This window comes from Clinocottus analis, unplaced genomic scaffold (assembly GCF_023055335.1).
Source record: "Clinocottus analis isolate CAN_PGR_092001 unplaced genomic scaffold, fCliAna1.0.p SCAF_24, whole genome shotgun sequence".
NCBI lineage: Eukaryota > Metazoa > Chordata > Actinopteri > Perciformes > Cottidae > Clinocottus > Clinocottus analis.
This window is the reverse complement of record NW_027175976.1, coordinates 8,783,850-8,806,233: the sequence shown is the minus strand read 5'-3', so window position 1 is coordinate 8,806,233 and position 22,384 is coordinate 8,783,850. Positions and strand designations below refer to the sequence as shown.

The window sequence follows — 22,384 nt, the reverse complement described above, 5'->3', positions numbered from 1 at the left end:
GGTCACGGTAAAAAACACAAACACAAACAGCTTTCTGAAATGCATTTAAATATACACACGCATGCATGCACACACATACGCCCACACACACACACACCTGCCAGTGGAGAATGATGCTCCAGATGAGCCCGAGAATCAGTTTGTGATTTCCATCAACGATGTCCGTCGCTCCAATGTTCACCAATTCAACCTGGAGGAGGGATGAACGGATGTGTTTATTTCACAAAACGCAATCCCCATCACTTCCTTATAATTCAGTAGTTGCCATTGTCTGTGGCTGGTGACCCTTTTAAACAAAGCAATGTCTACTTCTGACAATTCATCACAAGTTATAATTGTATTTCAAACATGAATTGTGAGCAATCTCATTGTTTGCTTCAGCCTTCACCCAAAGAGCGATTGTGTAATCATAGCTTGGGAACCATTACAGCTCCAATTTATCTCCACATGTTGAAGGGAGGTGTGAATGGGGTCGCGGTAAAATCTGTATTTGGTCTTCTGTACAAAGACTCTCTGGAGGATGGTGTTTTTTTTCCCTGAGCAAAAAAAACACAAAATCAAAAGTGTAAGGAGCCAATTTTGTGTTTCATCCTAGAACACTAACGTTGGGTGATTTTCACCCGAGCGATTGTTGTTACGTTATTTTCATTGTGTTGCTTTTGTCTCAGTTGTGTGTGTCTTTCTCTAGCTTCATGCTGCTCACAGACGTTATTGAAGGTGGGCGTGTCTTCCTGCTCCAATCACTGTTTTTTTCTCCTGACGTTAGTGATAGTGTGACATTTTTTACCGGAAGGCTTCATTGAAGGAGATTTCTCCTTCACAGAACAACACTTACACGTCCCAGGAACATGTGGACCAAAGAACAAGTTCAAAAATATTTAAAATAATTTTTTATTGTTGATTTCCTTAATTTTTCACCGGATTTTGAACCTTTTTTATTAAGAGTCTCCCCATGATACCTGTTTTTCATTTTTTGAGAGATTCTATAAAAGAAGAGTCATTCAACTTGCCTTGTATTGTTGTATTTAAATATATTTTGATGAGAAGTATATTTTATCAGCTACATTATATCGGGTGAAATTCACACTACGTTAGTGATAGTGTGACTAATTTTAACGTTAGTGTTCTAGGGTTAAAAGTTCTAAATGGTGTGTTTGTCGGCTCTAACGCCAGCTACAAAGGTTAGCACACTCAGCTAACCAGCTAACTACCAACAGTAGTAACAGAGTGTTACTTTCGAAGCCAGCATATTATTAACAAACTACACCATTTTATGAAGAAGAACAACTTTTGTTTTCATTCAATCCATTGAATATAGGCCAAGATGTTACTACCATCAGGTTTGTGAGTGCTAGCGTTGCACCGATTGCAATTTTCTTTGCCGGTTCCAATTTTTTAAGGCTGATCTGCCAATTCCGTTTTTTGCCAATTCAGATGTTCTGTATTGACAGAACATCTGTCAATACATTGACAGATGTGTGGATTCCTTTAACGTTCGCTGTGAGCTCTGTGATAAGCAGGACTGTGAGAGGGAGAGATGGCGGTTTCACTATGACGATAGGTTGTGTACATTGTGTCCATCACGTAGCGTACATTACATCCATATCACTTGCTAAAAGGTGAAGGTACAAGAACGATGCATTGATATCTCAACAACAATATGTTGGTGTGTGGACACTGAGTCCAACCACTGAACATGAACGCAGTCAAAGCTTTATGAAATGAAACTCTTACTGCACTTATACTCACATTGTTCTTCTGCAGGATCTGCAGAGCGCGGTTGACATTGTTGAGCGAGTGAACACGTGTGAATCCTCTCTCCAACCTCACCTACACACACACACACACACACACACACACACACACACACACACACACACACATACACACACACACACACACACACACACACACACACACACACACACACACACACACACACACACACACACAGACAAAGGAGACCATTGAGGCATAAACAGACCTTACTCAGGGGCATCTCTGAGCGTCGCAAACTGCCACATTACAATAAAAAAGTGTGTGTTTATGTGTGTGTGTGTGCCATTACATTACTATAAGTAGATAGTATCAAACAAAGGACAAGGGTGATAATGTCTCCCCCTCAGATAAGTAGGAGAGAGAGGGGATGGAGCAGAGAGAGAAAGAGAGAAAAAAGAGGTAGAGAGTGATAAGGGAAGAGAATAAGTCTAATACAAGGTAGAAGTAAAACAGGATAAGTTTGATTAAGATGGAGCCTTGTGTGTGTGCCTGCGTGTGTGTGTGTCTGTGTGCATGCATGCGTGCGTGCGTGCGTGTGTATGTGTGTGTGTGTGTGTGTGTGTGTGTGTGTGTGTGTGTGTGTGTGTGTGTGTCTGTGTTTGTGTGTGTCAGGTACATGTGTCAAAAGATAGGATGTACAGCTGTGGGAATTTATTTTATACTTTTTCCTGGCTTCCAGGCTCTTAGCTCACAAGATGAGAAGTCATTTCAAATAATTTATTTACATGTTTTTTTCCAAACAGCTTTAATGACAAAATGAAATGTTCGATGAATAAATCTGTGTAACGTAATCTCTACTTGCATTCCTCTGCTTTCATATGTTTTCATGTTTCATCTTTAATCCTTAGTGTTTCTGAGGAATTCCATTTGCAATTTGCCGTCCTCTTTGTTTACCTTTTTATAAGTCTCCATGCTTCCAGGGGTAACTCCGTGCTTGACGCTACATTGCAAGGATTTGTGCATAATTCCCTTGGGAAAATTCTGCAGAAATGCTGACTGACGGAAAACCCCTAACTGACTTCACGGCATGAGATTGGGATTGGGCCTTTCACTCACCCACACTGCTGAACTAGTTTTTGCCTTCCACTTATGTTGTCCTTAAGTTAGTAAATTGTTTGTTGATTGGCTTGATTGGCTTGATTGCATGCTCTTTTGTCATACCAGTTTGTGATATGAGGGAACACGGACTGCAGTTAACATGCTGCCATCTGCCAATTACTATTGTACGCTAGCAGGGTTAGCGGTGTGCTACACACACAGATCTGATGACGCTGTGGGCTCATATATTCAGTAAGAACCATTTTCCAACATTCATAAGTGTTCAAACATTTCTTAATCATCGTTATATTGATGTTTTTCTTCTGTGTTCTATGTCAACTGATACAAGTCAGTCACAGAGTCTCGCTCAGCAATCAACCTTCAATCGAAGATGTGAGCGTGTTGGTCAGCGGCGGCGAGACCGTACGAGGGCAGCCGCTGCCAGTTGAATGATCAGATTCATTGATCTCAGCATGTTCTTACTGCATCCACATCGAGGCCCGCATTCGTGGGTTTCCGTGTCTGTGTGTGTGTGTGTGTGTGTGTGTGTGTGTTCATACCAGCTCACGTCCTGCCAGCCCCTCCAGCAGCTCCAGCAGGCGTCTTCCATCACACAGATCTGAGAACAGATTCTCCACGGGTGGTTTCCCTGTCTAAAACACAGACACACAATTATAAATTCAACCGAACATATTGACATGAAAAACAACATGCATTTATACCTCTCGCTTCAACATGAGTATTAATACAAAGTTACATCTCTGCAATATCTTAGGCCATGGAAGCTTTTGGCTTCATGGCTATACAAAAACAACTCTAGTGACATGAGGTCAGATCATTCTCTCCGTGTTAAAGGTCAAATGCTCATTCCTCGTACTGGATAGATCTACTGAGTACACACAGAAACCTACTCTATGTTCAAATCTGAAGATAGCGGTTAATAGCCAAGAGGTTGTTCTTTATCAGTGCTGGTGAATCTGAGATTACAAAGCAGCAGTTACTTCACATTAGAAAACCCCGCAGGCTGAATACAGTGAGAGTCTTCTCTGCCTGGCAGAGTGAAGGGAGAAGGATGAAGCGACTGCAGTCTGTACAATACATGTGAATTTATTTGTATTTTATATACAGTCAAACATACAATAAAGCTGTTTATAATATCTAGTCACAGTGTATATGATGCCCATGTCTGTAATGCACTATACACATTCGTAATAACAACATAATGTGTTATTATTGTAAAGGTTCATTGCCAATGTTTTTTAAGAAATCTATGTCAATTTTTTACTTTGCCTTTTCCAAGTTATTCTTATTTATTAGCAGTTACCAAATAACAACAGAGAATACAGTAGATTGTCACGTTTAATCTTTTTTTCAGCAAAGTAATCTGGAGTTTCCCCGCACATCCTCTGATGCCACCCGACTGGACTCCAGTTTCCAAGGTAATTGAAGTTCTTGCTTGTGCTCGAGCTTCAAAACGTTGTCTTCATCTGCTGCTGTTTTATTGCGACAGCCTGATCTGTACTATGCAACGCTAAGCAGAGATAAGGAGGAAGCAAGATGGCTCACTCCTCAGCTCCATCATTAGCTGCTGATGAGACAACGTGTTCAATTCTTTTTTATCACTTTAGTGAGTTGCTAGATCCACTAGCCGTGGCGTTTTAGTATTTTCCCAGTAGATCCACGTGTTATAATCTGCTTTAACGCGGCATAATCCTTGTTATGAGTATTCACAATGACTTATAAGAATAAGCCTGACACACTACAAAGCATTTCCTTACGGCCCATCAAGTCAATTACAGTATCTTAATACATGATACTTTCTTCCCATAGTTGTAATACATAACAATATTTTTAGAATATTCTATAATCACTGTTTTAATGGATATAAATGTAATAACATTTACTTCAGCATAGTCACATTATAATGCATTATAATCCTTGTAAATAGCATTAACATTACAACAGGGCTAACAGTTGCCACGATGCCATTGGCAATCATTTTGGAACATAAAAACATTTAGATAGCAAACAGCAATATGTGCATTTGGAATCACATGTTTTTTTGTGATATTGCATTAGTGATATTTGAATATTACTGTTACAGTCAAAACTCGAACCAGACAACACTGCATGCTGATAAAAAAAAAAACGTTAAAGGCAAACTACAATGAAATCAGTTTGTTCACTGTAATAAATATTTCTTCTCCAAAAAGACAACTCTTAACTTGAGGCTGATCAATTAGCTCCATTTAACTTGGATATTGCGAATGACCTTCGCATGCACACGGTTTATTAGAGGTGTCATAACAGATTTGAGATCAGCTAATCCAGACTAATTTTTATGGCAACACTTGATTTAGCACGGCGAGCAGCTCGATGGTATTATTTGAAAATCGAGCAAAAGCCTGCTGGAGTAAGTAATTATGAGAAAGTGCGAGAGGAATTGGTGAGGACAGGAAAGGGGCAAAGAGGACGGACACAAAGAGTAAGCAAAGTAAAGCTTTACTTCTGCATGTTTCGGCAGCCGCGTCATGTACTAATAACATTGTGAATCTTCCCTCCATTATTACCGCCCTGGTTACTGTGGCAGAGAGCTCCTTTCCAGCATCCATCATGCATTATTACAACGACGGCTGCCATCGGAGTCCTCACTCCTGCATCTAAAATGCATTAGCAGAGGCAGTGAGACAGAGCGAGAGAGAGAGAGAGAGAGAGAAAGAGAGAGAGAGAGAGAGAGAGAGAGAGAGAGAGAGAGAGAGAGAGAGAGAGAGAGAGAGAGAGAGGAGTAGTAATAGTAGTAGAAATGACCCAGAACTGTGTGGGAGGACAAAGTAAACACAATATAGAAAGAAAAGCGAAAATCACTTTTCTGTAATGAAGGAATTCAGTTATCAATCTTCTGAGAAACGACTTCTTCTCACATTTCCCCTTTCATTTCTGCTCTCTCTCTGTCTTGTATTTCATACTCAGCCTCACCCACACGTTGTCTCACATATCATTCTCCTTCCCCCATGTTCTCTTTTTCCAGCCCTCTGCCCTCGCTTCTTGGCATTGCCCTGAGACTCCATTCGCTGGGGCAGTGTGTGTGTGTGTGCGTGTGTGTGTGTGTGTGTGTGTGTGCTTGTGTATTGGGACTTGTATGTGTTTTTTAAATGGGTTGTGGACAGCGCGTGGGTGTGAGTGATAAGTGAAGAAACCACAGGTGAACACAGATGGAAGAAGAGGAAACGATGCACAGAGGAGGAATATGCACGTTTGAATTTTACGACACCGTAAAACAGAACGCACACAAACGAACGCGCCCATTAAAAAACTGTCTTTCTTTTTGTTTCAGTGGCGACATCCTCTATATTTGTTAATTCAATCCAACAATGAAGACAGTTGTCTAGGTGATCTCTGGCCTGAATTGATGTTCCCATAATTGCAGCTCCATCCAGTGCAGATGTTCGATTGATTTTACAGCAAAACTAATCAAAATGTTTTCTGTTCTACTTTCTGTTTCCGTGGCTGGCTTGTGGCAAGAGAAAAGCTGTACTTCTACCTGCAGAGTACCACAAGGTAATTGTTTTGTGTACTGTAATTTTACAGGATGATAGAGTAGAAAAAAGCAAATGACACCTTCTGGTGTCCTTCGATCCAAAGACTCGAATATTGTTGAGCGAGCTGATGTTCCAGCAAATGGCCCGAACCTCTGACCTTAATGTGAAAAGATTGATTGAAAGCAGAATATTCTTGGGAGCATAAGTGAAGACACAACAGTAACAGGAAGCTACTATATATATATATATATATATATATATATATATATATATATATATATATATATATATATACATATATATATATATATGCAACACATTCTCACAGCAGCTTGGTCAGTGGCCCGATGCTTCAAACAACGACGCTCTACGTACACCTTTTTGTTTGTTACATGCATATACTTTTCAAAATGAAATTCAGTTTTCACAGGTAACCACAAAATAGGAATGTTTGTTGCGGTACTATTTCCCATAGTTTCATTTATTTTAACTGCATTGTATGACAACTGCGTTACCAACAAATCCCCAAGTATCCTATATCTTTTAATTTATGTCATCTATGTCAACATGACAAAATCCTGTTTTTTGTCTTCACCATGTGTCAATTTGTCCTTGGGTAAGACACTTAACCCCAAAGTTAGCTCCCGTATAGCCTGCCCCTGCGGTGTGTGAAAGGGTATGAATGTTAGATAGTTTTGATGGGCAGGTGCCATCTTGCATGGTAGCTCCTGTCATCAGTGTATGAATGGTGTGAATTGGTGAATGACATGTAGTGTAAAAGCACTTTGAGTGATCAGACATGAAAAGTGTTTTTCAAGTACAAGTCCATTTAACATTTACAATTTACCATTCCAAGATATTTCCAAGATATAGCATGCATATCTTTTGAATCAATTTAGGAAGTCTGCATTTCCACTGGAAGGTAGTAATCCATGGTAAATTGACCTGCATAGTGCTTTTCTAGTCTTTTCACCACTAAAAGTGCTTTAACACACTTCATTCACCCATTCACGCACAGGGGCCATGCAAGCTCTTTAGGACCTCAACTAATTCACATTTCTTCACATTCACACACCGATGACACAATCTGGAGACACACGGACTGGAGGAGTTGGGGATCAGACCATCGATCGTCCAATTAGAAGAGTATCCACCGTAACCCTAAGGCACAACCTTTGAAGTCAAAATTAAAAAAAAAAAAAGTTAAACATTTATCGTAATTCTCTGATAATGTGTGTCCATCATAGACTGTATGTAAGAAGTGGACGGGACATCAAAAATGGATTTATCGTCTGCAGCTTTGAAGCCTTGTGATTGGCATTTTGACCCTTGCCATTTTGTATTTATGGCCATTGCCATCTTGATTTTTTTACAACCAGTGAAAGAAGTGACCTGTCATTCGCAAGGTAGCCCCGTCCTAAAGCATAGTCTGCTTTATGGTCTATCCATAGAGCGTTTATTTAATGAGAAAGCTGTTACAGCTGCCTCGGGAAAAAGCAAAAGACCCAATGTCAGTTTTTTTAAAACCCCAAACTTTTTGTGCCCTTTTTTTTAGTGCCAAGTTGAAAATCTCTGGATCACTGTGGATGAAGCACTCCCTGCAGTGCTTTCTGCCATACTATACCACTTAACTTCCTACTTTACTCTCATCATAACTTTGACCAATAGAACATCACAGTTTGACGTATCCACAGACCTTCTGCCATATTTAACAACTTTGAAATGAGAACGAGCAGCTGTAAGTTGGTCTGGCTTTGCGAAAAGGTTACAAAATCCACCAAATAGTAACTCTAAAGCTAAAGTATACTGAAAAAAGAAATCTAATGAAAAAGGATATAAAAAACTCTCCTAATGTTCCAAAAGACTGAGACTTTATTTTCTGGGGTAACGTAAAGGACAGCCTGTTCTTTGCATCCTTCAACAAATAAGTTCTTCTAAGACGATTTGTTTCAGCACTTAAGTGTCTTTTTTATCTTCTTCCAACACAAACTGGGATTAAAATACTCACGCAAAATACAGAAATAAACCATCACAACTCCACTGACAGAACAATACAGAGAAACATAAATATATCTGCCTCAGTGGAGTGTATGGGGCAGTGCTGATGACACAGACAGACAATACATTTTCAGAGTACGACCACCTCTTTAAGCACGTGGAGTAGAGAACATCAAATGCAACTCACTCATTTTTCCCATGCGTGTGTTTACAGCCGGAGTTGTTCCAATACTAATACCAGTATTGGAAAGCTTGATTGGGGATCGGGGATTTTACGACTACATGCATCAATCTGATACCACGTTATCATATCATTTATCAGCTCATTTATGTTACAGAGGACGGACTCGCTACACATTCAGTAACTAACTAGTGAGCCATCTCGTGCCGTTCTCATCTGTGGACACAGAACATGTGAAATACCGATTGGAAAAGTGCTACTGGAGAGTGTAGAAGTATCCAGATCTAGCAACATGTTAGGAATTCTGCAATATGTTACAGGAGAAAGTACTACTCTGTGAAGATTTATTCTGCACTGCAGAACTACTCTGGAGAAAACAAAATAAATGCTACTGAGGCCTTTTTCCTATCATTATATTACATGTATGCATTATGTCTGTCTTTTGATTCAAGTTAAGAGTTGGAGAAGAAGTGTTATGATGTTTGTAGCAAATAGTTTGAAAAATTATAGGATACATAAGGAATCACCAGAAGAATCTTTTCATTATCGAGACATAAACGCGAAAACATTATCAGCAGACACTATGTGGTTGTACTTTTAGTGAAAAGGGAAAAATCAGTGTTCTCCGTGGCAGTAAAAAAAAAACCCATCAAGCTAAGAAAACAAATCAGGTGCAGGGAGGTTTTAGGATGTCAGGTTCAGTAATTGAATTTTCAAGCAGGTCATCTTGTGACTTAACCAACAAATCAAGAAGAGGAGAGATGACACAAAAGATGAGGCGTAACCCGCACAGTCTTGTCTGAGGACAGTTTAAGGATGACAACCTTGCATTTTAGTGACTCGGGAAACAGAGAGAGCTTCCAAGTTCCTTTGGTCCACCTACTTACTACTTATCTTTATTCTGGAAGTGTTTGGATTCCACTGAGATAACAGTAAACGTGACACATTTAATGGGAACATCTTCTCGTGGCAGATGAACAGCAGCTCTGGGTCACTGCTATTTTCTGTAAGTGACAGGTGAACATCAGCCGTCTGACTGTTAGCATCATAGGGAGGAAATACTAAGTCATAAACACTGCAAAGTTTTAGTCCACATACTTAGGCCCAAGGTCTTTTTCTAATTAAAGTCATATAACATTTAATTAAATTGTTACAAACTAATTGACACAACAGCCAACCTGAGGCCAGGCACCATTGCAGAATAGGAGAGTTGGCCTCTGTGATTTACAGCTTATTTCTATTTTGCCTCAGAGAAGTTGATATGAAAATACTTTCAATTGCACTTTCAGATCACGCTCCTCTGCTCGATGACCCGGGACTTGGGACCAATATCCAAGCAGTGGAGACAGAACATCTCTCTTCTAAACAATGACACATGTTTTTCTTTTGTTCAAACCAAACTAAACTTTTAGAACAAGATACAACAATATGTATGAATGAACAACGCTTCCTCTATGCATAGAGAGCTCGTGGTGAATGTCGTGTCCAGGTTGTTGTTCCATTTTCAATATACATTTGATTGATTGTTCTATAGATTCCTTTGACAAGGAAAACTTTGAAGAGTCAGACTTGAAATTTCCTAACTTTCTAAAAACAGCAAGAGGACTGAAACATTTATCTTAGATATTACTTTTGGGCAGCACAACTAAAACCTCTGACAGTGTGGATCAGGGATCTCACAGATACACGGAGGCTTAACATTGTTAACCTTTCACTCAGCTTCCTTTTTGGGAAGGCTTTGAAAAAAGATTGAAAAGGAGAGGTAGAGAAATTGTGAAGAACAAATAGGAGATCATCTTCACATATTCTAGCTGTGCTGTAATCGAAGTCTATTCCGGGAAGAGCATGGCAATTTCAGTGAAGGAGGAAACATCTGTCCAACAGAGCATCCCATCTTCATCTTTCATGTAGCTCAGACTGGAGGACAGAGTAATATCATGTGTTAAAATGATTACCGTTCCGAGGATGCACAACAATTTGGTAACCAAATATTGAAATATGTATTTTTCCCAAGTTATGGTATCCACTGTTATCCCACGAGAGGGAGGTCAGCTGATGTTGTTCCATGCATACAAAAAGCTGTACGAGAAATAATGTTTTAATATTCATCAGTACTTATGTGGAATGGGTTAGCTCCTAGCGCTTAATTAGCTCTATGGGAAACTTTAAGTTTTTATAAAAGAGCCAACTAGCGGTGAGGCGGTGCATAAATAATGTATTCATGTACAACCGAATGCTGAAGACATTTTTATTGACCAACTTGTTAGAATTAAGCGAGCAGTCTGAGGCTCTTCATCATTGTCTTCACTATCAGAATGAAGCGTTGCTACAACTTTTGAAGCTTCTAGATTCTAGATTTTATATTAGAATCAGTCAGAATACTTTACTGATCCCAAAATTGTGCCTTACAGTTGCTCTTGTAGAGATAAGAAAAACTAAAAAATAAAGGGCAATGTAAAATACAACTAAAGGACTGCAATAGAAAATGTAAATTACAAAATAATATACAATGTATACATTTAAAAAGTATAAATGCTGTACTAATGGAAGTAATTAGGAAAAATTATGGATATTAGTAGCAAATTTAAACTCCTCTTTCACCAATCAGGAGTGGACCCCTCATCATCTACAGCTCTTAGAGGACGAGGGGGCCTCACGAGGATCTAGTTAGGACAAGTCCTCCAGAGTTAATCCAGCTATATATATGTGTATGTTAGTCTGGAGAAAACTAGATGCATTCCTCTGAAACATATGAAAACATACATTTCGGTGGTTAAGTTCCACTGCACATAGGAAGCAGGACAGTTGTTTTTCTAATACTGAATCACAGAGTGCATCTTTATAGAACAGCTTTCTCGCATAAAAAATAATAAAATACAGCTTTAGCCTTTCTTCTGACAAGATGTAAACTGAGATTATGTCGGTGAGCTGCACTCCAGAACACTCTCAGTAATCCCACAGGCAGGAAACTGTGAGATGTATCTATTTAATTCATATCTCTGAGGATTTCAGTCTCTCTTCACGAGCTAATGACACAAACAGTAAAATAAAATCATACACATGATTCGAGGATCTTACTAATTGTTGTTTCCAGACAGCATTTAACACGATGTCTAGTGTGTATCCTTTAAATTAAAATTCAACAGATTTAATTCTCTTGCTGCCTCCAAATACGTGTTTTTCCCCATGAGGTTACTAATGACTGGATCACAAGGTTTCACAAAGATTTCATGCTTTCACATTCTAACTAAAAAAGAACGTCTTATCCACTACTGCAGTCTCTGTATTTTTGAGCTAATTAAAACAAACAGAAGTTGGTAAAAGTCGAGAAGAGAGAACTCTACTGGCAAAAACAAAAAAATATATAACCATCTGACTTTCTTTCTGTGTGAAAATCTGGTGGAACAGAGACTCTGCAGGCGGCTCGTGTTCATCATGAATAATGCATAAACTTGACAGAGAAAACTAATTTAAACTTCTGATTTAGATTGTTGGTATTTGAACTTAGCACCCAAATAAATATCTCTCTTACTCCCATACAAATTGTATTATTAATATAATCCAAGTGTTTTCTTCTGAGCACCAGCATTTTGACTTTTTGGTGACGAAACTCACGGCAATTCCAGTTGAATCTTTTCAGAATCGTACTGCGCTCCCAAAGTTCCTGCCAGAGCTTTTCTGTCACAAAGAAAACTAACCGCTATAAAATATATAGAAAAACAATAGAGGTAATAATTTACTAAATTCACAACATAACACAAATCCATATTTGTTAACGTTTAGCCTTTCAAAAACTACATTTTCCTATGCAATGCAAATATCTCACAAAGGGCATATTATATTATGTTATTATTCATCTTATCAAACCAATGTTGTGATTACAAGTGTTTCCTAAAAGTCACAAAGTGACATTCTCTGTTTTGTGTAATTTTCCATTTCCCCCGAGTCACTTGTCTTTCCACATAAATTCTCCTCACTAAAGACGTGCACAACATTGTCAGTAACATCAGCATTGGCGGTTGATGTCACCGATTGCTCAACACAGGAAACAGTTACATCTCAGGCCATCATGAGTGAATGACAGGAGGCCAAAAATGTCTTTCTTGACATACGCAGGAGTGTAAAATGAATTGAATTAATCTTTTTCTAGAAAGATTAACCCTGATTTAATTTTGTAACCCTTTTAGTTATTGATTCTGTGACTTTGATTTGAGACGGTTTGGACGTTTCGACCTAAGTTGAATATTTAGAAAGTGTGTAGGACAACCAACTGACACTGTTAGTCAACATGGAGGAGAATTACAGGGGCCAATGCAAAAACGCCATTCTGAGCTATAGTACAAACATGGCGGCTCGTTCCTTGAAGAGGGACAGCTCTCTATGTAGATATGAACATCATTCTCAGCTAACAGAAATACAACAATTCTTCAGGTAGACACAGAAGAAAAAAAAACACTCACTATATTCCATTTCTGGCAATAAATCCCCCTGAATGCTACCCGCTGTTCCTTTAACTAAAAGCCCTAAACTTCCATGCAGTACAACTTAAATTAGCATTTAGATTCAAACTTGCTACAAGTTTTGAGTAAATCCTAGCAGCCTGTATCACTCAACAGAGTGTGTGATAAGTTGTTGACATGGATCACCAGAGCAAATGATCAACTGTGGACACGTGGATTACTCATTCCTCAGCACAGGTGAACTGTCCAACAGAACAACTTGACCAGCTGAAGTTACCCTGAGTGAAAAAAAATATGATTGTGACTGATGTTTGTATCATCATTTGTTATATTATTGGGCTGGGCAAATTAACGCATTAATAATGCAATAATAAGGCATTAATAATGCATTAATAATGCGTTAATAATGCAGCAATCGCACAATGGCATTATTTATTTAGTCATGCGTTAACTGCATTTTTTTGCTTTTTTTTTTATCACTGCCGCACACAGGTGCTGCACTTAAAATCTCTCCCAGAAAGCGTAGTTTAGACCTGGGCGTCTCTCCGGCCCGCGTGAGGTCAATCAAAATGAAAAATAAATAAGGTGCATGCCATAAGTGCAATACAACGACACTGCTTTTACTTTGAAGGCGACAAGCAGTGTTGACGACTTGTCAACTTGAGCCTGACGTGGAAGCACGTATTGTTATGTAGTTTCTGTTCTCAACAAGCAGCGAGTGCTGCTGCGAGCTGCTCCGCCTCACAGAGCGCTCACAGAGCGCTCACAGGCGGTCAGTCTCTCAGGAGCCTCGCGCTGGACTTGGAGCCACTGCAGGCTCCACAACCAGATTAAACATTAATTGCGTATGAACAAAGCTTCTGATACACTATGGCAGAGCACTTTAAGTCAGTATCAGTTCTGGATCTTCACTCTTCTCTCAAAGAAGAGAACTTTCAACACATGAGGCATACTCAGAAATGTTCAGTGCACTCGTTCTCAAGCCAACACAGACTGGACTTTTCTCACTAAGTAAGAAAAACTGATAAACATCAAAAGCACTTATTGCTTTTGTATAAAGTGAATCAATTTATGGTCTTTTACATACATCTTTAAGGTAAGCAACAAACTGAACATGGACAAAAGAAGGAGTGGCTTGTCCCTTACAGGGACCCTTACTACTGAACACACTGTTTATGTTGTTCCCTGATAAAATACAATTTTTTCTTCTGGAACCTGCGGAACCTCAGAAAAAAAAGAAAACTGATGCCTAGCCCTAATACATATACATATATCATTTGTGGAGTAAAGGCAGATGTTGATTCATTCCTTTGCAGTGCGACTCCAACAACAAGACAGTGAATGCTGGTCAGAAAAGCTATGATGTTTGTATAGTAATTTAAAATTTAATTCCACCCTGGTACCTCACTCCGACTTTGCACTCTACTTTCCCTTGATGGTAATCAAACCCTCCAGTGCATCATCCCCGAAAAAACTGTGTGTGCGTGTGTGTGTGTGTGTGCATCTGCACCATCTTTTTATTGAGCATCTTGCTTCATAAACGGGTAAGAATGTGTTTTTCACCTAACTCTCCTGTAAATGTGTCACTTAACTGTTAATGACCCTGAAATAATCAACACATCATCAAACCTTAATGACAGAGGCCATTTGCCAACTACTCCTCAAACAACATATATGACCATTCTATGTACAAGTTGTGAAACAGCTGCACTGTGGCGGGTTTTATTCATGTGACCACTCTGTTTAAACGTTGTGAAGCAGTCAAAGAGTATAACACGTGGTTAATGTTGTGAAGCGGTCACAGTTTATAACACGTGGTTAATGTTGTGAAGCGGAAGGTCTTTAGTCAATAAAACGTTTGGTTTCACACTTGACACGAACAGCTGTCTGGGAGGAAGTCTGGTGTTTGCGCGACTGTTGTGTGAAAGGGTTAAGAAGTGTAGGAGTGAAATAACATCGATGGGCTATCAGAGTCCAGTGCGTAATAACTTAACCTTTTAACTTTTGGTTTACATGGGTGTCCCATGTTAAACAACGTGACAGAGTTGCAATCCTCCTTCTAGGGACTAAGGCAGCATTTTTCACCTTGGTAAAACATTTTCATTATTTCATTATCATAATAAAGAAGATGTCAAGCACCTCTGTACTGGGCAAACACCTTCCCAAAAGCAAAGGTGTGACGACGACGACAAATAGGTGCCGCCGAACAGCTGCGTAGCGGGAGTCATGCTTAATGCGTGACTCTTGAGAGCCCTGCAACGCTGATCAAAACATAAACCAGGGATTATTAAATCACCTCAAGAATTTAACCGATTAAAAATGTATTAACTGACAATGTATGTTTTGTATACCATTTTCTCCGGAGCTCATATATATTTACTTTAATACTACAAGAGGGCGCCCCATTTGATATTGTTTTTTTCATGTCACTTAACTGTACTGGTCATACAGAAATGTTTTAAAATGTTAAACATAAAACGTACGTCAGTGTCAGCTGCAGCTGACAACCTGACTTAGAGGAGACCGGACCCGGCGGGACGGGGGCTGTTACCGTCCCGGACCACGAGGGACGGGGTCTGTTACCGTCCTGGACCCGGTGCGTAGCGGGCCGTTACCGGCACCTTCGGGCAAGTGGTCTTCAGACTGGCCCTGGGCCGTTACCGGCACATCAACCTCACACCGGCTGCCAAGCGGTCTTTAGACCGGCCCCGTCACACCACCCCTTTTCTTTTCCTCTGCAGAGTTTAGAAATTCAAATATGCTTAAATTCAGCGGGGAAGCAAGAAAACAATGACACAAACACACGATTATGAGCGTATTTGTAATAAATAATACAACAAAAATGTGCGTATAATCACCGTATTTGTAATACGTCAAACAACGACGTATTCAGGGAGAAAATTTTAGTTCTGAGAGAACGTGATTTGTAGGAGACAGGGTTGGCCACGTAGGTCGGGATCTGCCTCTTCTCTTTATTGAAGAATTCACAAAGATTGTCAAAGCACTCATAGTTGATCTGAATTGATTATGTCGATAGATTGAGTCTATTTAAGAACCCGAACATGTTGGCCAAATACGCCAACTTACAAAGCCACTTGAAGTCACAGAATTGGTCTGACAGTTCAAACCTGGAGTTCACAAAAAATGGCCTGACTTCATCACGCAATCCAAAAAGTCGGGTCAAAGCCACCGGACTTCAGTGTGCAGGAGAAGCTGTCGGTGGTCGCTTCCTATCTCTGCGCATAATATGGCAAACAGGCGTGATTGCAGGACGACTTTTAAAGACATTCACTGTTCTCACTGCTTCATCCAAAATTGCCTTTAATTACGCATCGTCTTTGTTGTCAGTGTAAACAATTGTATTGTGTTTCCGAGGCTTTTATTTTGAAGGAGGAAAACGGAAAAAGAGGTGCGGAGAAATGTTGGTGATGAAAAAGGGAAGACGTTAATAAAGAAGTTGCCGGTTTAGCTGACGAATGATTGTGTTATTATATTATTAGTACCACACAGTTTAGGCGCAAAAAGAACCTTAGGTTTCACCAGTAAAATAATAACACGTAATTTAAATCAGAAATATTTTGATATTAAATTCAAACTTTTCAAAATTGAAAATTAAAAAGTTGTATTTATTTATAAATGACCTCTCGCGGCCCACGTGCAGTACCTTCGCGGCCCACCAGTGGTCGCCGTATTATGCTATGAAACTAAAAATACCAAAATGCACAGTTAAAAATAAAACTTATTGCATAAAGTTGAGTGTGTAAACGGTGTAAAGACCAATTACTTTTGTAACATTTGTAACATTGCTTATGCATCTCAAGGCTTCGTAAAAGCTGCGGTGATGAAGGCTCCTGATGTTTTTTCTCTCATCCCAATAATTGCAAAATCTGGGTCAGTGTTTTCCGTTTATTACCAAGACTGGTGCGGCCAACCATAGTTTAATTTGTCCTGCCACGGTTTGAGATTTGTTGGTTTGGACTCTTCATTAAATGTAAGTAGAACCAAAGTGCAGAAATTCAGTGTTTTTCATGCCTGGTTTTGTTTTCTGCTTCCAGGCAATGTGTTGGATGTAATCTTCTTTACGTCTTCAATTAAAGCTACTTCTGCATCACTAACATAGCAATTTGTGCTATTTGTCAGCAGTGAGCCAGTGAAAATAACTTCTACCGCTGCCAATTACAAAGCCTCAATCTCCTCCTCCAATGACCTTTAAGTCTACAGTACGCACATCGCAAGTTATGAAGCTCTCGAGTCGACAGCACAAGCAGCCCATTCAGGCTTACTTCTCCCATGCTGCTCTACAGCAGGTTTAGATTAGTTCTGAATTGGGAAACGATGACTCAGCTGCTGTAACTATGTGACAGCTCTTCATCAATTGGGTCAGAAATCTCAGAACAAATGATGTTTAGTCGGAGCCGAGCAGAAAAGAGAGACCACAAAAGATTACAAAAAGGATGTATGGCTGTGTTTTCATTCAATACATTTTGCATGTATTATGAAATTATTATTAGTATTATTAAGCTGTGTCTGTGTTGAGTGGTGACATTTAGATGTGCTGGTAATTGGATCTTTGGACAGAACCAGTTTATGTTTGTAGTTTTTAATGCTTTTAATGAGCTTATGTTGGCTCTGGCTTCAATACAGACATGAGAGTGCTACTTTCACAGTTTGCAAAGCTCCTCTTGTTAACTCTTACTGAACTCCTCAGATGTAATGAGATGTTCATGTACCTCAAGAGGAAATCAAGCTCAAATCTTTTTACCATGGTTTTCACCCTCTGAATATTTGTGTCTATAGAGATGCAAGGTGGAGTCACAAAACTTTTCTGGTGTGGAGTTGAGATCAAAATGAAAGTTGAGTTTTATAATGGCATTGTCCAACTGGCCTTCAAACCCCTGGTTGCATGTGGCGTTGCGGCTACAAGATGGTCTCAATTGTATTAACTTGTCTGATTGCCCTTTCTTGTGAACTAAATATAACCTAAGCCAATAGGTGAACACTTCGCTCTGCAGCGGATCAATTTTCACATCCTAAAATGCCAAAATTGGACACAGATGATGCGAAACAAAACTGGTGCAGTTAATACACATAACTAACTGTGTGATGGTCCAAAATAATGATAACGCTGGGAACTGTGTAATTATGAGTAAAGGTATTAGCAAATTTAAGCTTGTATCGTCAGCATAACGAGGTATATAGGGACGCTAAAACAAGAACACAGCAGTATGTGCTCCTAATACTTTCATCTCATCTTACCTCTTCTTTTCTTTTTTGTTCCTCAGCTTAATCGTCCTCTCCTGTTCTCTCTCATCAGAGCTATTCTGCAGTTTTGGAGGACCTCAGCACAGTGACAGCCAGGGTGTGAAATTAACACCAGGACCTGGATGAATGCTGTGCTCTCCTCTCTCTGTAACCCCTTTCCCTCAATTCCTGGCAATTTGAGGTTGATTCATTTGGCAATATCAATCATCTGCTTATTTCACCTACCAGCAAAACCCCTAAATTATCCAAAACCTGATGAGATTACTGATGAGCTCCAACAATCCACCTATACTTGTTACTGTGAGTTCAATCACATCTATGAGACTGAAAAGCCAATGCTAAAGTCATACAGCTGTTCAGCAAGCATGAACAGGAAGTTAACACGATCAGTGGTGTTCCGTGGTGTTAGCCATTACACCAGCTGTGATCGCGGCACGCTGTGTTCGCGGCACGCTGTGTTCGCGGCACGCTGTGACCCCCTGTGAGCACTAGTTAGCAAGCGAGCGCTAGTTAGCGAGCTCACAGCAAGCTATGCAGACCTGCCTTCCTGTTTCCATCGTGTATGAGACGCGCTTGCCAGTAGGTTAAACTGTGTTACACAGAGTCCACAGGGAATAGTCTCCAGCTCCAGCTTATTCTCCTCTAGGACAATAAAGTGTTCTTCTTCTAGAAGTTAAATAAGCACAACTAACTTGACCAGGTGCATACAGTGCCACCTAAAGTACCAAAATGTGTGTGGCGCAGGGTATTTCTGTCCTATTCACTCAGAGAAAGTAGGACAGAACCAGTGCTGAAGAATAGATTTATTTGACATCTTTTAATTCATATTGTCTTTTTCAAATATATTTTGGATATACAATGAACTGTTACTGTATATTGGCATTTTAGCAGAACATTTTTTATTCATTTATTTAACTATTTATTATTAGTATGTATTTGCTGCAGAATACTGTTTTTTATTTTAACTAAGGTTATATTACTGTTATTATGTTTAAATTAGTTCCAGATTACACAAATGTTAATATATTTTATTAAAGTTGGCCTGTTTGACATAATATCAACTAAGTTTTTTATATGGCGGGTTCCCTATCAATGCTGAGACCAAATGTATGTCCTTGTGTTGTCTGAACTGAAGATGGATCAAGTACCAGCTGTGGTTGGTAAACAAGAAAAAGAAAAGCTCAGTTTCTTGCCCTGATGACAGATCCTCGTATTCCTGAAGCGCCTCTTTTTATAGTTTGCTGAGTAGCAAATCACACTAAAATCAGACACGATGCTGCTTCACTGCCAGACATTTCTCATGCCCGCCGTTAAACACACTTTTCACGCCGTGCCATAACTTGCTCAACCTCCACTCCTGTCCCTGCCTGAACTTTGGTTTCCCTCTCACTCATTTTACATTGCTTGTGCCTCCTTTCTTCTTACCTCTTAATTCCTCTCCTCTTATAATCTTACTTTCTCTCCCATCTGCTGTCTCGCTACCTCTTGCTCCACCGAGGGGTGTGTGTGTGTGTGTGTGTGTGTGTGTGTGTGTGTGTGTGTGTGTGTATGTGAGTCTCGTCTATCTCGCATGGGCCACTCATTATGCTCCACTGAGTTTGGATGGATGAGGGGATATCTCTCTCCTCCTCTCCTGCCTATCTACCCACATCTTTCTATCTGTCTCCTGGCCTCCCACCTCCAAAATGTACTCCCTCCCTCTTTCTTTTACTCAAGGTGAGAGGGGATCTGGTAGGCTGGTAAGGAAAGAGAAGAAAGGAAAGGAAAAGAGGAGATGAGCAAAGGATAGGAGAGAGGGGACACTGGAAAGGGGAAGGAAGGATGAAGAGAAGGGAGGGATATGAGACGTGCGTAGACATAAGAAGTGGACGTAGTCTATTTGACTCTCAGTGGACCATAGTTTACTCAATTTACTCAATCATGCTGTATTAAAGAAGACTTGAAACGAGAGATTAAGACATGAGCTCATGTTTACAACGTTTACTGAGGGAATAAACCAAGAGAGAAGTAGAGTTCGAGTAGCGGGAATGAAGGCAAAAGCCCAAAACAAAAAGGCAATAGAAGAGAAGAGGAAAGTAAGGAAATATGGGAGAAGAAGAAGGAAAAAAGTAGGAGATGACAGGAAAAAAGGAGCATAGTTGAAAAGGGAAAAGAGGAAATACAGAACACTTCAGCATCCTGTCTGTCCCTCTTCTGGCTTTAATTACCTGGCTCAGATCAGACTATGTTCCAATCGCTTTCCTCACACAAGCGAGCACCGACACGTACACACACACTCGTCTAAGTCTTCATCGCCATGGCAACGGCACACCCCTAGCCCCTTTGTAATCAACTTAGAAAATGAGAATAAAAGTGATGTGTTGGCATGCACAAAGTACCCACACACTGCAAATAAACACCAAAATGTAATTACAATGAAATTCAGAACAAGTGTGTGTGGTACTGCAGCACAGGACAACAACTGGCCAGAGACAACAATCAAGCAACAGAAAAGAAAAGAGATAAATACAAAAAATACACATCTTTGGGAAACAATCACAAATAAAGCATGTATAAACACAAGAAAAAGGGAAACCTGAAAAATGAGCAACACTCATAGATCCTAGCTTCACCAAACCATTTTCCAGAGAGAATGGATGTGGTCTGTGTGTGTGTGCGTGCGTGCGTGTGTTTGTGTGTGTGTGTGTGTGTGTGTGTGTGTGTGTGTGTGTGTGTTTGCGTGCGTGCCTGCATGCGTGTGTGTGTGTGTGTGTGCGTGTGTGTGTGTCTGTGTCACAGCCGTAAAAGGAAATGCCTCTAAAATTGTCTCTGACTTGGAGAAAGGAACAGAAAACCCTCCAGATGAAAGCAGGTGAAAGACACTGCCAGCGTAAATTCATAAAAATATATTTTCCTCCTGTTTGTTTTCTTCTGAAAATAGGAGAAAATACTTTTTTTTTGTAGAAGAAGGGAGGCTTCAGACCGACAGAGGAATTGAAGTAGAGCAATTCTGATACCTGTCTAGCAAATGTCTTAGATACAGCTTCAAATTTAGCAAATACATGAGTATATGCACGTATCCAATATCTTGTTTTTATATCATTTAATAATTCAAGGAAGATTTATTGTCATTGTATATCACAGGGTTGAACAATGAAAAGCAGTTGAAGCCCATTTGCTATTGTAAAAACATGACAAACAACAACAACAAAAAACAGTACACTCCTTTTCACTTTTCCAAAGGTTGCATTAGGATGAATTCAAACAGCTTCAACATGACAATTTAAAAAAAAAATCTGGCTAGAAAATCTTTTTTTAATTCATTGTCTACCTACGGAGGAACAACAACGGGCTTCACTCGCAACCCAATCCTATAACCTGCTGAAATGGTCCTGCACATGCTCAAACTGGTAGTGCTTTGTTAACGGTCGTCACATTTGTTTCTCATAGTTAGAGATTGCAGTTTGGTCAATTCCAATTTCAGATTTATTCTTGTACTCTGATTTGCCGATTACAATTTTTGCCAATTGTAATTTTTTTTCACAGAACTGTAATGAAACCAAGAATTATCCACAAAACTTTCCCAAAGTTAGTGCAAACCTTAACAAATGTAACCTTTTTACTTATAATTTCTGTCAATTCCTGACCAAAGAATTTGAAACAACTTATGAGACATAAATAAGCTGAGCAATGATCATCATATACTTCCATCAAATGTTTTGAGCCCTTTTAAACTTTCACCATATATTTGACTCAATGACTTAATTCAATTTGATTTCTGATTCATGACTAGAACGACGTTACACGCTGCTGAACTGCATCTGAAATTCAGTTTCAGCTTCCAAGCGTTCCGATGATGTGTACCACTTCCATGGGGCTTGACTGCTGACTTGCTATCTCACCCTAAAGATTCTCAGCCCCTGCCCTAAAAAAGGAAAAAATGGGTTCATGTGGGCCTCTGAGGTGCAGTCCTGGGCTGATTTGCAGGTTAAGGTATAGCTATTGGTTTTGGGACTCTTCCACATTGAAGTAGGAGTAGATGCCTGGATAGTACTCCCACATGATGACGAATATCTCATAACACACACGAAAACCTTGTCCATTGAGACACCATTATAAAAGCAGAGAGTCTGAGCAACAGATTGTTT

At 39.7% G+C, this 22,384-nt stretch overlaps 1 protein-coding gene across 3 annotated transcripts in view; it reads right to left on the bottom strand.

Annotated features, from left to right (window-relative positions):
- The window catches only part of dmd (dystrophin), a 267,135-nt gene that overhangs the window by 174,387 nt on the left and 70,364 nt on the right, over positions 1–22,384 (bottom strand). For all 3 annotated transcript variants that reach the window (XM_068590506.1, XM_068590511.1, XM_068590507.1), the window contains exons 3-5: positions 3,378–3,470; positions 1,750–1,830; positions 98–190 (exon numbers count right to left, since the gene is read on the bottom strand). In XM_068590506.1, the coding sequence (XP_068446607.1) occupies positions 98–190; positions 1,750–1,830; positions 3,378–3,470 (267 nt within the window). The remainder of the gene's footprint in view (positions 1–97; positions 191–1,749; positions 1,831–3,377; positions 3,471–22,384) is intronic.